Genomic DNA, 18,609 nt, shown 5'->3' on the forward strand with positions numbered 1-18,609 from the left:
TATCCCTTAACTCTAAGTCCCTCCAATAGTCATCTTCACCTTTAAATATTTTTACCACTATCCGGATACCATACGCACAGTAATAATTAAATAATTATTTAATCAAGATAAGTTGTTCCAGTGTGCATCAGCCCAGCAAGTAATAGACCAGGACCTTGCATTATACCTGAATTAGTGGTAATAATAAGGCAATCCAGCAAGCATATGCTGTGATTTTATCTGTTGTTCCAGAGCCTAAAGTACCATACCAGATGGAAACTATAAGTAGGACATAGTCTAAGGAAACAGATTACAATTTCAATTTCCTTATAAAGCTCCCTATCAACAGCCTATCCTAGGCTGATCTGGCACTCAAAATGGTGGTTACTATAATGGAGAGTGTTTCTCACAGAGTGCTACCCTCCCATTCAATCCTTTAATCCTTAGTAATAGCTGTATTGATTGTCTTGGTTAGAAGATTAGACCTGAGATGTCATGTGGAATGGTTTATTTCAGCCTTGGATTCCTATGTTTGAGGTAGTTTTCATTTTTTCGTTTTTTAAAGTTATTTGCCTATTTTCTAACTAAAATGGCCCTTTAAAATGCTACAGAGTTGCTGAGGAGCAAACAGAAAGCATTTTCATTATTGAGTGAACATAGCCTTTCAAACCAGAAATAGGAACATCATGTTTTCTTTAGGTCTGGCATAAAGGAGTTACAATTTTTGCCAAAATAAAAGACAGTATACTTGTACAGTAAGTTCAGTGCTGAATTACATACATACCTGCAGTATAATCAACAGTAGATAACTAATTGTTAATTATTTCCTTATAGCTCTTCTGGAATTGTTCAGGAGACAGGCATTGAGGCACATCATTTTCCTAGTACAAGAAAGTCATAAAACAATTAACCTATGTGCATTTATTAGAAGCTTCACTCAAATAATTATACATTTTAAGTGTATGCTTCATGTCTTAGACATCCCAAATGTAATGAATGTTACTGCTGTAACAGCTCCCATTATGAAGTATATTTTGTGAACTAATTAACATGGCTTTTGTGATAATATGCCAGCAAATGCAAATAACTGAACTCCCTAATGTTCTTTTGTGTTAAGCTGTAACCCCTACAGTGGACTGAATAGAGCCTCACTAATGCTGTTAGAGTTTGCCTCTCTAGGTGTTTGTGTGGATGTGTCTCTGTGTGTAATTTTGAATATTTTGTATTTACATTTGCTTCAATGTTTAAAAATGTCCAAGAAAAATGTGCCTAGCCTTTCTTCAAACATGACATCTACATGTCATTCATCTGAAAAGGTTTGCAAAGTCAAATACATTTATCTTGTTCATAATGAATTCACAAACTAAAGAATGTGTGTTTTCATTGGCTAAAGTTAGTTACTTTTTTGTGAGTTTTGAAGTTTCAGTTTATGGAACATTGGAATTTGATTGATTGATTGATTGATTGATGAACATTTGTATGGCGGCCCATTCAGTGACTCTGGGCAGCTTTGCAATGTATAATATTTATTTATTTATTTATTTATTTATTTATTTATTTATTTATTTATTCACATTTTTATACCACCCTTCTCCGAAGACTCAAGGCGGTGTACAGCAAGTAAAACAACAATTATCCAAAACCATTTAAAATATCGTAACAAAGTTAAAAATCTAATTAGACTGCTGTATGCTTAAAACTATTAGGTAAAATGTAAAAGATAAAAACCCTTGTTAAGAAACCCGCTAAAAACCCCAAATATTAAAATCAATCAATCAGGCCAGCCCCGCTTGGTGAAAAAAGAAAGTCTTGAGCTCGCATTTAAAGGTCCTAAGATCAGGGAGAAGACGGAGTCCCACCGGCAGCTCGTTCGGGGCCCCCACAGAGAAAGCTCTTCCCCTGGGGGTCGCCAGTCGACATTGGTTGGCTGACGGCACCCTAAGGAGGCCCTCCCTGTGAGAGTGCACTGGACGCACCGGACAATGGGAGGTAACTGGTGGCAGCAGGTGGTCCCGTAAATATCCCGGTCCGATGCCATGGAGCGTTTTAAAGGTGATAACCAACACCTTGAAGTGCACCCGGAAGACCACCGGCAACCAATGCAGCCCGCGCAGGAGAGGTGTTACATGGGAGCTACGAGGAGCTCCCTCAATCCCCCGCGCGGCCGCATTCTGTACCAGTTGGAGCCTCCGGATGCTCTTCAAGGGGAGCCCCATGTAGAGAGCATTGCAGTAATCCAGGCGGGAAGTGACGAGGGCATGAGTGATTGTGCATAACGAGTCCCGATCCAGGAAAGGGCACGATTGGCGAATCAGGCGGACCTGATAAAAAGCTCCCCTGGCGACGGCTGTCAAATGGTCTTCTAAAAACAGCTGTGCGTCCAGGAGAACGCCTAAATTGCGCACCGATTCCCTGGGGGCCAGCGATTCACCCCCCACAGTCAGCAATGGGGTAAGCTGACTATGCCGGGACGCCAGCATCCACAGCCACTCCGTCTTGGATGGGTTGAGTCGGAGCCTGTTTGTCCCCATCCAGACCCGAATGGCTTCAAGACACCGAGTCATCACATCGACGGCTTCGTTGGGGTGGTTCGGGGTGGAGATGTACATTTTATGATATAAAATGTGTAGTCACCATTGTGGCTTTAAAATTATATCATATACATTATATAAAATAAAAATGTCATAAAGAAATAAATTATGGAAAAGTTTGTCAGCTGTTTATTTATCACGATGTTTTTTGTTGTTAGGCTGATGTGGTATACATCTTTCTCTATATTTATGCAATTTTTATTTTACTGAAAATATTAATGTTTGTATCAACACAAATATGTTTAAGTAATATGGCAGAAATAGCTAAAGCACTCCAAATGTAATCATAGTTTTCTAACTTGTATCAGTTTGTTTGCCATTTTATTAAGTATATTAGAAAGAGAGACTAATGAATAATTATAATATTGTGCATTTCTTATAAGTAACACTATTTTATTTCTAGAAGCAAACTTGCAATATTGTAAACTTCCTCTTTCAGATTCCTATGGAAACCCAGTGTCACCTGAAGACCAAGTCAGCTTAGCTCAGCAGATTTCAGATGTTGTAAAACAGCCAGCATTCATTGCTGGAATTGGTGCTGCTTGCTGGATTATTCTTATGGTTTTCAGTATTTGGTTATATCGCCACCGAAAAAAACGAAATGGTCTTGCCAGTTCTTATGCTGGTATCAGAAAAGGTATTTTGCTGCAGCTTTCATAAATATAATCGATTTATCTCCATCCCTAAAATCTAGTAATTATTTAAATGAACGTTGACAACTTTTCTGAGCCCTTTAGTATTTAAAATGTGTCATAACTTCTCTTTTAAGCAAAGGCTGGGTTGAATTATTATTAATTTCTTACATTATGGCTTCTTTCTAAGGCAGGAATATATCATTATCAAGAATTTATATTACTAGTATATTAATTTGAACAGCATTTTTTTTACTGCTTCAGTACACAGAGAAAATGTGGTTAACCCCAGTGGAATGTAATACTGCATTTTCATCAATTTATATCTCCAAGTACTTTACAATAGCAGCTTCACATAGGTTACACTATATCAATTGTATGTATGGATATCAACTTTAATCATTTAACAGTGATGGCAACTACTATCAAGCCTGTTACAGCTGCAGTAGACATATTAAACAAATTATGCAAGCTTACTTTTTGCCCCTGCTACCACCTGGAGATCTAGGCACAGCTAGGAACATTAAAAACTAGATACAATCTAATAAAAGACAGATGTGCTTATAGGTCCCAGGCTATAAGTCTGCTAAAATGACTTAAATGCTGTGGGAATTTTTCTTCTATCTTTTTTTTAAATAACCATGTTATAATTAGAGCCACATGTGGAGTAAGTAGCAGGACTTATCTCAAAGAAAGAGCTGAAAATGAATAGTTTTACCATACTGTAGTAAATGTCAACTTTTCAATATGACCCTACATATACAACAGACACCAAAAGTATCTTAAAATATTAAAGGAGTTCTTCATCAAAAAGAGATGAACTTGATAACGTGGTTCTACTTAAAAAAATCTTCCTGCAGTTGGCTTTTGGAAGAATCAACTACTACACTTATATGGAATGTTAATGCTTAGCATCCAATATTAATATTGTAACCTCTCGATAATATGAAGAAAAGGTCACAGAGTTGCATATTTATAAAACTTACATTAGAAAAATATAAGATAAATATATTGTTTACTAATTCCTAGAATTTATGATGACTTTTGTTGTTGTTTTGTTACATTATAAAATTGAAAATATTTAAATATCCAGAAAGTCAGGATATTCCAGAATGTAAAACATACATAGCAGAGTACCAATATTGGGTATTAGTAATACTACAGGCAGATTTCATGAAGCTGGAATAAAAAGTAATGTGTATTGGTTACTACTCAGCAAGGAAAATTAATAATCTCCACACTACTTTAACAGTTCTTTTTTAAAGCTTTACTAATTGCATGGTCCCATGCAATCTTTTATTAAGATCTACATTTTATCAACTAATACTATTAGCTGACTATAAGTGGAGCTAATTCTATAGCATGCAGTTCATTATTCTGATTCTTTGTCATTTTATTGTTTGTACTCTTACATATCTTCCAAATTTTAGTGGTGAAATAAAAATTTTGTCCTTAATAAAATATAATTCATAAAATTGCCTTATACACTGTAAGCCGCCCTGAGTCTTCGGAGAAGGGCGGGATATAAATGTAAAAAAAAAAAAAATCACATTCATAGCATTAAAGTCTATACATATTGCATTAACAGCCAGGTAATTTTATTCATGTAAACTTTGATAAATAAGTTGGTGGTTTGGTTGTAAACAGTTTTCTTCTATGGTACTTTATTTTCTTAATATTGAGTAAAATAATGGCAATGTTGCCAAGTCCTTGCTCAAATTAATGAGGAGATTGGAGAACAGTTATTTTGGATAACTTGCTTTCCTTCCTATGTGTGTGCGGGAGTATCTATATCTGTGTCTGTGTGAGTGTTTGTGTTTGGAAACTTTATTAATATCACTATTCTACTTCTGAAGGACACCGAATACCTTTTACTTTGTGAAAAAGAGCATCAGAAAAAAATTATAAGAGGATTGCTAAGATCATTTAAAAAAAAAAATAGAGTGCTAGAATAGCTTACAGCATTGTTTTTAGTTTTGAAGATATTTTATCTTTTCCTTCAGTGCCAGTGTTCCAGGAAGTTAGGAACAGAGGCAGATATGGGACATATTTAATAATAAGCTTTCCTGCCCTCCTAAACATATTAATGTGCTAGTCCAGTAGAAAAATATTTTAAAAGGCCTAAAATACTATCACTATCCCTACTTAGTCGTTCTGTCAGTTTTGTGAAATGTCTACTGGTCCTAAAGCTCTAGGCCAATTTAGACATAATTTATTTTGCTCCGAACATTAACATAGTTAAGAACATTAAGTTCATTTTTCTTATTAGAAAAACATAAAATATCTGAAAAAAGAATTGATTAGCCCCTATTGGCTCTAATAAAATCTATGGAGGTCAAGAGAGATAAGGCCTTTTTCTTGAACTACCTATTCTAAATATTTGGACTTCATATTTTAGATTGTTAAGCCAAGTTATTGTAAATGATTTATTAGTTGACCTTATCAAAACTAAACATGCTACTTGTAATAATAACATAAAAGAAGATATAACACTAAGCAGGTAACTAATAAAAGTTACACTTTAAAGTACAATTAATCAAAACCCCACCATGTTAGTATATATGCTTAAGCTTTATATAATCTTGTTTTATTTGTTTTGTTATTAAATAAATAAGACTATAACACACTTACCTAATATAGCAAAGATTGCATTTTTAAAAAAGTTTTGATAAGACTTTAAAAGTGATCATAAAGTTTGAGATTTATTGTAGAGCATTTTCCTTTTCTTTTTTATATTTTTTCTATGGAGTTGCAGCAAAACATAAACACCGAAAGGTCACTGAAAGGCTAAACCACACTTTATTTCTCTCAAGAGCACACTATACCAGAATGTCATTCTTCTCCAAAATGCTATCTGTATCAAGCTACCATTTAAAACCACAAGACTGTTTTATTCACATCCGTCTGTCTAGATATATTTACTCTACCTTTATGTTCTGTTATTGTCTTGATTTATACTAATGTTGTGTGGTCTATCCTTTCTTTCTTCAGCTTAATAACCAGTTTTTTATTGTGTTTGATTTTTCAGTCCCGTCTTTTACCTTCACACCAACAGGTATATATTTGCACTTTTCCCTTGATAGTTTGGCATGTGTCTGTATAATGTATGTCACTTTCTTCCTTTCATCTTCCTTGTATAACCAAGCACATTGTTGAAAATAGAAAGAATTAGTAATGTTACGGGAGGTAAGATTTTATCACCGTAACTGTTTTTATCTTTTTTGTAGATTTAGCACTGGTATTTGAATTAAAACTTTTTACACCCTTGAGAAGATTATCCACAATTTATACTATCTCTGTTTTCATAATTCTGTTCAGTCTTAATATTTGTCCACTAAAACCCTTTTTTCATGAAACAGTTCTTGAAAAACATTAGAAATTACATAAAGGAAGACAGCATCCTTTATAAAAAAATTTAATGACAAACATTATAATTATTAAAATAGACATCTACAGAGATTTGACTTCACAACTTGCCATACACACTTCACAATTTGTGTTTCTATTTAGACACAATATAGACTCTAATTCCAAGTAGTGTAGAGTTTCACATTCAGATGTCCTGTGTTTTAGGAAATGCCACTAAGACTTAATGTAGAAACAACATACGAATGATATTTAATTTAATATGTAATCCTGTCTAAACTTTAACCTAGCTTATTAGCCATCTTTCAAAATTATCCTTAAATATCCTTAAATGTCTACTACTCTTGAGTATTGGACAAATAGATTAGTAACAGTGGGTGGGGGGTTGATATATGTCTTTTGTAGAGGTTGCAATGCTCCATCTGCCACCTTGCCAATTTTGATTCGTTCCTACAGATGTCACTGTAACAGTCATAAATATCCAAAGAAAATAGGGGTATGCAGCTGTTGGGATCAGAAGCAGGATTCAATATGGATGCAGTTTTCTGTACTTGTCAGTGGCTCTTTAAAAAGCTATTTTTTTTCCTGGGCTTGCATGGTTGCCACCTAGGAAAAGATGCCTTAGGAAATACACATAAGGAAGCATTAAGTACACTGCAACAATGTTCCCATGTTGATTCAAAGCATTTTTCCCACTTCATATTTTACTAGTTCCTGTTAAACAGAAACATAAATAAATAACTTCTTTCAGAAAGTATCCCCATAAACCATGTGGTGTTAAAAGCCATTCTCAGGATGAATGTCAACATTATTTCTAAGGATTTATTACATCACGGGAAAGATCTATACAATTCTATGTAAAAATAGTTTTATGAATCACTTGAAGAATATGAAAGGTTATTGTCCCAAAAATTCTTTAAGATGTTTTTATTTTTTTACACCTCATTTGCTCTTAGCCTTGGATTAAATTTAAACATGTTTAGAATTGATCTAAATTTACAGATTAATATCAAAATTCTTTTTAATGTATTGATTCTGCAGAATTTTTTTTTTAAAAAACTGTTAAAAGTTTACCAGTACCATTGGGGAATTCATTCTCAAAATTAGCATTGTATTTAAACTCACTCTAACATCTCTGTGAAAAATGAAAATATTTCTCTAAGTGATGGCTTTCCAGTAAGGAACAAGGAGATTTCACAATAAGTAATTTGAAATTAATGCTGTTTTAATCAAATGTAAAACTTTTATTTATTATCATATTGTGGTTATAAATATTAATCTCTGCCTTGCAGACTGCCGTTTTGGAGTTCTAAAAAGTTGGCTGATTTTTAAAACACTGATCTAGTTTCCAAACCTTTCCATACTGCACAGCAAATTCATTTAATGTATGACTCCTTTTCTGGCTTAATTCTTATTTATAAATGCACTGTTAAACATACAGCACATTTAAAAAACATGTTCTTGTACTATTGTCAATCAAACAATACTGCTTTGGAATTCTCTTTTATTTTTACTTCGAAGACAAGATGGGATAAAGTTAAGATAAGCAGTGCAATGCTGTGCATATCTACATTAATACAGTTTATTTATAGGAAAATATGCATAGGAAACTCCAAAGAAATTAATATTTTTGATTAGGATTTGCTTAACTAAGCAAATGCCTTTCTGAAGCTAACCTGTCAAGATTCATGGTTGATTTTATTTTATTTTTATTTTATTTTTATCTTTCAGTAACATATCAAAGAGGAGGAGAAGCTGTAAGCAGTGGAGGCAGGTAATAATGTTTGATACTAATTTTCAGCATAAAATGCAGCAGAATTACTTCAGCATTTCAAATTTAATTTTGCACACAGGCAAACGTGCATTACCAAAATTAAACAGCAGAGGGAGCACTTTAACTTCAAACTATAAATTTTGCTACTATGAGAAAGTGAAGTGACAAAAGAAAAAAAAACGGAGACTGAGATTTTTAGATATATTACACATTTAATAATGCTGTTTAATCAAAATGTTTTAAATTTTAAATTCTACTATTATAGGACAGACTTCTATGTTTCTATAAATTAAAACAGGAAAAATATATTATGATTGCTGGTCACCGGATAAATGAGAAATGAATGAGTTCCACGTGTCTTAAGATGTTTAATCAATGGCAATAAGTGTTTTAACAAATAAATCCCATTAATATTTCACTGAAAGATTATTCATAAATTAATTATATTGTGAAAGATGCAAAAAGTTCTTGATATTGTGTTAAATCACTGGTATATATTTTATCTAATATTTATCATATTTTTTTTAAAAAATGGCATGCTTACATTTGTTTAGGAATGTGTGAGGTTCTGATTACATTTGGAAGCACATATACTTCATAATCAGGAATGTGTAAATCCTTTAAAGTGGTACAGGGCATCTTTCCAAACTGGTTGTTATATTGAAGTAGCTACATTTCTTATCACTTATAATTTCAATAGCATTTCATAATCTTAAATGACACTGATGTTTCTCTGACTGATTATGTAGTCTTACTTTATAAGCAAGTCACTTGTAGTAACTATTTCATTTTTTTTTTTTATTTTCACTTTGCACAATAATCATTGACAAAAATGGAACACTTGCTAGATTTTGACATATAAATGCAGCAGAACAACTTGGGAATTGGCAATAGCTAATTTGTGAAGTCATAGTACCTATTATAAAATTATATGTAACATATAAGTTGCAATTCTTCATATTCTTCATATCAGTAGCCTTGAGAGAAGAGGAGGTGGAGGAGCATGTCCCACTTCGAGTTTTCCATATCTTTCCGCAAATGCCTGAACAATATTATTTTCTAAAAAGGTGGGGAGGGAATTATCAGCCAGTGTTGGTTACATGCACAAAAAAGATTTTTAAAAAAGAGTAGAATAATATAATATAATATGGGAAATGAAGAAACAGTAATTTTTATTTGAAGTTGTCTGTACATATGTGCAATTAGATTGCATGTTCCTCTCTCCACCCAGTCCGTGGAAAAATTGCCTTCCACAAAACCGGTCCCTGATGCCAAGAAAAGGCTGGGATCACTGGTTTATGCAAGAAATCATACCAAGATTTCTTATTACTAATATGTAAAAATGCATACACACCAAGTTTTTTATTTGGCTTTTCTTGGCTTCATGAATAGCCACTATAAGAGTGCAGTCTTACTCGTAATATGCAGGTTTGTTCCCCAAAAGTAAAACAGTTTCTCCTGGGTACCACAGGTTTTTTTTCATTTTTAAATAATACTCTAAGTAATCTAATCTTTTCTACAGGGTATAGTTTGCAGTGTGTTGCTACAGAGATTTAATCATATTCTTGTCATGTGCCATCCAGAATATTTCAAACCCAAATACAATAGAAAAGAATTAATTAATATAAATGTTGAAGAATTCATTACAAAAAGTTTAGAAAATAATATTAGTTCATCTCAGCTATAGAATTACTACTTGCTGAATACCTATATAGTGTCACATTTCTATAGCATTTATCAGAAATGTATAGTGAGCATTTTTTGAAATATGTAATGAAGGAACTCAGAAATGATTTTCAAAATAGATATCAAGAAACAAGACACCTCTCATAGCAAGCCCATGAACCATTTTACTTTACTGCATTCTGATTTCTAGAAGAATCATGAGGATGGAGAGGGGCTCTTAAGGATAATCAATGTGATCTTTTAAATTTAGTTATTTCTTTTTTTTCAAAAATGTAACAACTGATACATTATTTGTCTTTTTAAGGCCAGGTCTTTTAAACATCAATGAACCTACTACTCAGCCCTGGCTTGCAGATACATGGCCTAATACTGGGAATAATCATAATGATTGTTCTATTAACTGTTGTACATCAGGCAATGGAAACAGTGACAGCAACCTTACTACTTATTCTCGACCAGGTATTATTTATCATTATCATCTTCATTATAACTTTCCTTCATCTATATTGTTCAGTCACATCAATATTCCTATTGCCATGTATATGCAGCCACATGTAGTACATAGATTTGAAATAAATAACAAGATATTTTATTCTTCCCTAAATATAGAATTTTAAGGCATTTACAAATCTTCAAAACACAGTGATGTGCTATAGCTCTTTCTTAGGATATAGATATTTCTCATTCAGAAGCAAGATCAAGGTCCAAATTTAATACCAGAGTGAATGCTGCTATCAAGAATCTTGGGGAAGAAAGATATTGTTGTCATGTGTCTTCTCTGTCACAGTGTCTGTTCTGTGGAACAGCATTCTCCTGGAGATGCAATTGACCTAATCTGTTGTTCCATCTCAAGAGATTAAAGACCTGGATGTGCCCACAGGCATTTGGGCTAAAAGCTTGAACAAGCCTTGTTAGTTGGTTTTTAGTTCTTTTTTCAATTATTAAAACTAATGTTTTTTCAACCCTAGGCATTTAACATATTGACTATTTTTGTATATCATTTATAGACCATGTTTGTTCCTTTGGTTTTAATTTTTTGTATGCCACTTAACATCAATATGATAAAATGGACATGTATGTTGAGATAAATCAAGGAATAAAGATAGATTTGTTTCTGAAAAGAATAGTTGAAATAAAATAACCAAGGATCTGGAGGAGCTTTCATTAAGAGGTACATACAGTTTTGGAGCCATGGAACAGAAGCATCTTCTTATGACAGCTTAGACGTTAATTTTCCTTTATTCAGTGTAACTATATTGTTAGAAATTCCTTTTGCTTTACATTGCAAAGTCATGTTAAAATGTGTACTGTAACTGAATATATTTTTGGATTTTTACTTCCTAATATGGATAGCTGACTGTATAGCAAATTACAACAATCAGCTGGAAAATAAGCAAACAAATTTGATGTTGCCTGAATCAACAGTTTATGGAGATGTGGACCTGAGCAACAAAATCAATGAAATGAAAACATTCAATAGCCCAAATCTGAAAGATGGAAGATTTGTCAACCAACCAGGACAGCCTACTCCATATGCCACTACTCAACTTATCCAGTCAAACATAAGCAATAATGTAAACAGTAATAGTGGTGATTCAAATGAAAAGCATTGGAAACCATCTACGCAACAGAAACAAGAAGTTGCACCAATTCAATACAACATAATGGAACAAAACAAATTAAACAAAGGTAAATAGTTTGTAGTATTTTCTTACCTTGTGTTTTAAACCTTAGAGATTTTAATAAGTTTTGCAACTCTTTAAACAAAAAGGATAATTTGTATACTACTGCATTCATAGTGATTTAAACCATTTCCAAACTGATTACTGGTTATTAAAACATCAATCACTTCTGGATGAACAAATCACTTTCTAGATATAAAACCTATTAGTTTGAAATTTGTCAGCCTAGTAATTAGTGCAACATTCTCCAAAAAATCAACGTATTCTAATAAATAAGACAGTTAAATAAATATTAATGTGGCTTTTAGCTTAAATTCTAACAATCTCATTTTTATCCAATAATTTTTGAAAAATATAGACATTAACTTTAATTTTCCTTAATTTGATAGTAGATACATGAACAGCTACAGTATTTGAAAGAAATACAGTGTTATTTTATTAAATTACAGATTACCGTGTAAATGATAATGTTACAACTATTCCATATAACCAGACCTATGATCAGAATACAGGAGGGTCCTACAACAGTTCAGACAGAGGAAGCAGTACATCAGGTAAGTATTCAAATGTGTAGTGCATTTTGTAAAATAAATATTCTGTGGTGCCTTATAATATGGTTGACATATTTGGAGAGCTCCTTCTCTGTACCTTGCATATTTTATTTTATTTTTATATTTATTTGTATCCTGCCTTTATTAATTTTTACAAATAACTCAAGGCAACAAACATATCCAACACATCTTTCTCCTTCTATTTTCCCCAAAACAACAACCCTGTAATGTGGGTTTAGCTAAGAGAGAGTGAGTGGCCCAAGGTCACCCTGATAGCTTAGATAATATAGATATACTGAGCATATTTGAGTCAGTGTTGACTCTTGTCTTTCCAAACTTCTTAGCAAGATTTCAGAAGTGGTTTGCTATTGCCTCATTCTAGGCTTGCAAATCACTGATTGGCCCAAATCACAATTTCCTGGTTTCTGGCACAAAACCTTAACCTTAAAAGTATTCTCAATTTGCTATTTTTTATTTTTTAATAATAATTTTATATTATTTTAAATATAAATTAAAAAGAAAAATAGGTAGTTCAAAATAAAAATCAGCAAAAAATAAAGAAAGAAAAAAGATACAGTAAATAAACATTTTCTATTTTGATGTGTAACTCAAATAAAAAAATAAAAAACAGAAAATGCCATAAAATCTACTTTGTAGAGGCAACCACAGCAACACTCTTTACTGAAGTTTAATGCTCTTCACTGAAATCTAATGAAACCTTAGCATATAAAGATAGGCACAAGACACACTAATAGGATGGCAAAAAGGGAAACTACTACTATAATCCTCTATCTGTTAAATGTAAGGTAAAGGTTCCCCTGTCCAATTATACGATGCACAAGTATTCAGAAGAAAGCACAACAGAGTAAACCATTCTTAATCTTGTTTTCTACAATAGCACTACAATGCATCCTATTCCAGTAAGAAAAGTCTTGTGCATGTTTGTTGTATTAATTGGATTAGACAATTGCTTTGATATACTAACTGCCAGCTTCACATCATGCAATTTAGAAAAGGCAGTGTGTGAATATTATTAAAAGTATACATAATGTGTGCACATTTCTTTTCCAAACAAGCATGTTGCTCAGAATCCAGCAACTTTTAGATGTAGTTTCATTGGGACTTTTCAACGCAATAATTCAATGCGCTATGCCACATGTATTTATTTATTTATTTATTTTGCAAAAGACTTTATGGATTAAGATAATTGATTGCTATTCCCCTTTCCCGTTTCCTTTTTTATTAAATTTCTTTTAGATAAGCCTAAAATTAATCACTCTCTTATTATCCTCTTTTTAAGTCCTTTGAGTTGAAAAGACAAGGAAAACATATCAAATGAGCTTTATAAAATTATTTAAACAGTCACACTTTTTCATATGACTTTATTAAAATTTTAATAAAGTTAAAGCTAAAAACCAACAGAAAAAATATTTAGAAAGAAGACAAGAAAGAAGAAATTAAAAATGACAAAGCAAAATATAAAGAAGTGGCTTCTGCTTTTCTTACAGCAATTATAAGTGTACATTTACTTTTACTCTATGGCTCAGCATGGCTTTCATTTTTTCTATATATTTTTTCTTTCTAATCATCAAATCCATATATCATAAGTTCACCTTTCTCTGTTTCATACAAAAAGTCTATAAGAGGTTTCCTGTCAGTAATAAATTAGTATCTTTTCTCTGATATAAGATGTCAATTTCACCATCTCAGTGATTTCCATCATCTTCACCATCAATTCCTCCATTGTGTATAATGTTCAATCTTTCCATCCGTCTGCATATAATAATATTGTTGAACTTAATATGCATAAAATAAAGTTCTATGAGTTCTTTCTAACTGTGGGTCCTTGGTGCACTCTGGGCTTGATTGTTTTTCAGCAGATGTTTCATTATCCAAACTAGGTAATATCCCCAGTATGAATAAGAAGTGGCAGTTGGTTTCAGTTTATTTTCTAATGGCTTACCCTTTCAGTGTTGCTGGGTGTGGTCTTAGAGGTTCTTTGTTTGGGCTGCTTAACAAGCTTATTGTTAGCTTGTTTGACAATACCCCAGTCAAGGAACTGCCAAACACCACCTCCACCAACAATGAAACTTCTGCAAAAAAACAACCAAGCTCAGAGAGCACCAAGGACCCTCATTTCAATCCTGAACTACAGATATTCTTCTTTATTGGTACTTTCTAACTGTTTTATCAATAAGTTCGTGGTTCAGACTGTAAAGGAAACAATGGAGGATTTGTACTTTCAGTCACCGGATAGACCAGATAGAAAATATGACCAAATATAATTGTAAAGCTACCTCAAGAACAGAATTCTATAAGTCTGAAAGTACAAGTACAAATATCCACTGTCTCCTTTACAGCTTGATAAACCAGGGACTGTCCCTTCTGAGCTTCTTGTTCTGCCCACTATCCAACTACTGGCTATGCCTTCTCTAATCTGGCCATTTCTCTGGGCAGCATTTTTTCATCTTATCTGTCAAGGTCTTTCCCACATACCATTACAGTGCCAAAAGAAAAACCTGTAGTTTAAACTGTAGATTAATCTTTGAAATATTCTGAATTATTGTATGTATTAAATCCAAAATTTTATGGATTTTTCAACACCTCTTTTACACCTTTTATCAGCATGATAAAATGTCTCGTTCATATTTCCAACAGTCATAAATTCTTCATAATTCAAGCAACTCTAGAAATGTATAAATTAACAATGCATCTGTCAAGTATCAGTTTTCGTTACAACTCATGTCAAATTCCTATTCCAAATTTAACAATACCCAAACAATTGGTCTTTTTTTTAAAGAAGCTTGAATTATTTAATTATTTATTTAATTAATTATTTAATTATTCTATTCTATTCTATTATTAAATAAATTGTTATAGAATGTTATATTATTCTATAAGCCATAACTGTAAGAGAAATATTTATATCATACTTTATTTTGCTATATTTATTGTAAGCTACTTAGTAGCTGTGTTGGGGTTTTTATTTTACATTTCTTTATTTTAATAACTTTTCATACAGCTGTATTTGAGAATGCATGTAGTAATTTTGTGCCCAAAATATTTCATGAACAAATTACTTACAATTAATGTCTTAATGCAACATTGAAACTTTATCAGGCCATACCTGTTGTCATATTATATGTTAGATTTTAATAATTAAATAACAGAAAGATGCTTCAGGTAATGTATCTAAGTATGTTTGCTTTATATTGTTGGAAGAAATATCCATCTGGGTTCAGTTCCAAGTGGGGACAAAGACACTGGAAACATGGAGGCTGCTTGGAAAGATGGTTTAATGGTGGTCAGGATCACATGGCTTGAGTTCCTGAACAGAAAAGGGCTGAGATCCTGTGTGCTCCCTGGTTTTATGCTTTTTCTGAGCTTTGAACTTTCTGGGGCACAGGAAGAGTATCCTGATTGGTTGTCAAACTCCCAGGTGGTCTAGGGGTCTTAGCTAATGTTGTAGGTTGTCTCTCAAGCTTGCTTGAGCCTTGCCATGTGGTGAGTTTCAGTTGCTAGATGGGTTCTATTATGATGCAGATGGCCCATTGATAAAGGTGGGGGGTGGCAGGAAGTTGCAGGGAGCTGCTTTGTCTTTAAAACATGTTTCTCCATTTCTCATCCAGGGAAATATATTCTGCCTTTTTAAATATTTTCTAAAATATTTCATTCTTCTAGGAGGGGGGTGGGTGCTAAATTCCTACAATATAATATATAATACAGTTAATACTTCCAGGAAAATTGCTTTAATTATATTGCTTAGCAAGTCTACTTTCTTAGCCATTTATTCAAGCTAATAAAATCTGTTATTATGTGTTCAAACATGTAACTCATGTATTTCATTAAAATGCATTTTAAAGCATAAAGTCTATAATATGTTTATAATGTTAGGTAAAAAGACTACGGTTTAAAAGCTGCTTTAAAACATATGTTATATGTATGAAGATTTTAAAAGATAATTGAAATTATCAGAAATTCAACTTTAATAGACTTTTTATAAACTTTGTCTAAAATACTGATTTTTTTCTTAACTCATGAAAGCACTTAGCCAATAAATGCCTAACAAAATGGTTAAATCTCTTATTGTTCTGTCCCCACTACATGTTAGTCTGCGTGCAGTTTAACATGTAGCTAAACCCACCTATCCTCCAATAAAACAGACCATGTGTGTAGTTCTGAATGTTTTGTTGAAAGAACAAGATATGGTGAAACTGGGGAAAATAGGGATACATACTGTATAATGAGAATCAAATACAAGACAGACAGTGTTAAGTTACTGCTGAACATAACAATTAATAAATATAAGCAATTTAAATCTCACAAGCGATGCTCTGGGATGTGGGTTTGTCCTTGGATGATCATGTGCTTCTGTCTTCCCCAAATGCTAAAGGAAATGGAATCTGGCTTCCCAGCATGCACTTGTTTGAGAGTCTGGGCTGATGGGTAAAGGGGTTGGGTCAGCTTCAAAACAATATAGATTGGTGTTTGTCTCTCTGGCCACTACATGGGGGTAGAGAGCAACAATGGTATATAAAGATCATATGTTGGGCCATGACACTTATACTGTGTTTAAGTAGAATGTAATTTTGGTGCCATGGCTCATGGCAGCACTTAGTCATAGGTGAAATGAACTTGATCCCCAAAAAGTGGGATTGGATCCAAGTAATACTTGGATGAGAGACCATCAAATAATCCTAAAGCTTTAGATTACACTGGTAACTTTTTTTTAAAAAAAGAAAAATAATTGATCTTTTATAATAATATAATGATATTTATAATAATAAACAATACCAACGGCATTGATAAAAATCACTATCACTCAATTACAAAAGACAGTTTTGCTTAGAACAGCTTACATCTTGCAACAATACTTTTATCATCAAACACCCATATCTGCCTATGCCACGCCCTTGGGAAAGACTCAGTAGATGAATAAAAATGTCAGCTCAGAAAAGATTTATAAGTACTGTGATACATTTCTTCACAGGGAGCCAAGGGCATAAAAAGAGTGCTAAAACCCCAAAGACATCTAAACAGACTGGAATGAATTGGGCAGAAGTACTTCCACCACCTCCTGTACATCCACCTCCCCATAATAATAGTGAAGATTACAACCTCTCTATGAATGAAAGGTACAATAAAAATGGATTCGTAAGTCATTTTAAGTCACTTTATTCATTAAATATAATATAGAATTAATCATTTTTGGGTTCCAAAGGAAGAGATTAAGAAGTAATAACTGAAGAGAAATACTGTATATCTGATCCATTATATTTTTATATTGCTACATTGTTTCATAGCTATGATCATGAGATTCCTTGTCCGCTACCACCAACAAGAATGTATATACGGCAGGATGAGCTAGAAGAAGAAGATGACGAACGAGGACCCACACCACCAATTCGAGGAGCAGCTTCATCTCCAGCAGCAGTGTCCTATAGCCACCAGTCTACTGCTACACTAACTCCTTCTCCTCAAGAAGAGCTGCAGCCTATGCTGCAAGATTGTCAGGAAGAAATAGCCCATTTGCAACACCCACCAGACCGACGGTATGTTAATTAAAAAAAGTAACTTTTTATATTTTATGCTAATGTATTTTGTTAGAAGATATTATCTATGTGTCGTTAAGGTACTCTTGAAAGGAATTATTCATGAAGACTATAATACTTCATTTTTTCAAGGTCACGTAGTAAGCACGGATGCATAATTTGGCCATCAATGTATAAAGTGTCAAATTAATATGTCTACAGCATTAGTACAAAAGCGTACTTTTTTACAAGCACAAAAGCTATTCTCATCACACCATATTTTAAAACTCATAGCATTTAAAAAGTATAGAACAGTTGGAATGATTAGCAGATTATAGAAATAGAAAGCATGATGAATTAATTGAAAGTAACTGTTTATCATTGTTCTTTCTGCCATATAACAGCTTAAGGCTATTGGAGAAACTGTTATTACATCCAGTACAACTTTACACAAAACACTTCATTATGGAATCCATTGTCATAATAGTCATAACAGTCTCAAGATTAGATTACTTTAATAAAAATATATGGTAGTACAAAATTATGGATGGTCAGTCAACCCATGTCTACTATGATTTTTATATTTCAAAGTTATATGTAAGTGATAGCAAATGTTGAGAGTGCAATATTGGTCTTTTGTTTTGTTTTGTTTTGTTTCATTTCATTTCTTTGATTGACTTGATATGAGTTTCCTGATAGGTTTTGGATTTTTTTTTTCATACTTCTTATTCTGCAACATCATTTTCCCTTTCATATTTGTGAGGTTGGCTTTTTTTTAAAAAAAGTTACAGGTTTACATCCTTCCAAAGCATATATA

At 32.8% G+C, this 18,609-nt stretch overlaps 1 protein-coding gene across 4 annotated transcripts in view; it reads left to right on the forward strand.

The window, feature by feature from the left end:
- Positions 1 to 18,609, forward strand: part of ROBO1 (roundabout guidance receptor 1) — a 266,683-nt gene that overhangs the window by 220,431 nt on the left and 27,643 nt on the right. For 3 of the 4 annotated variants that reach the window (XM_058184557.1, XM_058184554.1, XM_058184555.1), the window contains 8 exons: positions 3,010 to 3,207; positions 6,231 to 6,257; positions 8,300 to 8,342; positions 10,333 to 10,487; positions 11,382 to 11,717; positions 12,160 to 12,264; positions 17,252 to 17,396; positions 17,565 to 17,813. In XM_058184557.1, the coding sequence (XP_058040540.1) occupies positions 3,010 to 3,207; positions 6,231 to 6,257; positions 8,300 to 8,342; positions 10,333 to 10,487; positions 11,382 to 11,717; positions 12,160 to 12,264; positions 17,252 to 17,396; positions 17,565 to 17,813 (1,258 nt within the window). The remainder of the gene's footprint in view (positions 1 to 3,009; positions 3,208 to 6,230; positions 6,258 to 8,299; positions 8,343 to 10,332; positions 10,488 to 11,381; positions 11,718 to 12,159; positions 12,265 to 17,251; positions 17,397 to 17,564; positions 17,814 to 18,609) is intronic. The other variant, XM_058184556.1, reaches the window with a different exon arrangement.

Source organism: Ahaetulla prasina, chromosome 5 (assembly GCF_028640845.1).
Source record: "Ahaetulla prasina isolate Xishuangbanna chromosome 5, ASM2864084v1, whole genome shotgun sequence".
Classification (NCBI taxonomy): domain Eukaryota; kingdom Metazoa; phylum Chordata; class Lepidosauria; order Squamata; family Colubridae; genus Ahaetulla; species Ahaetulla prasina.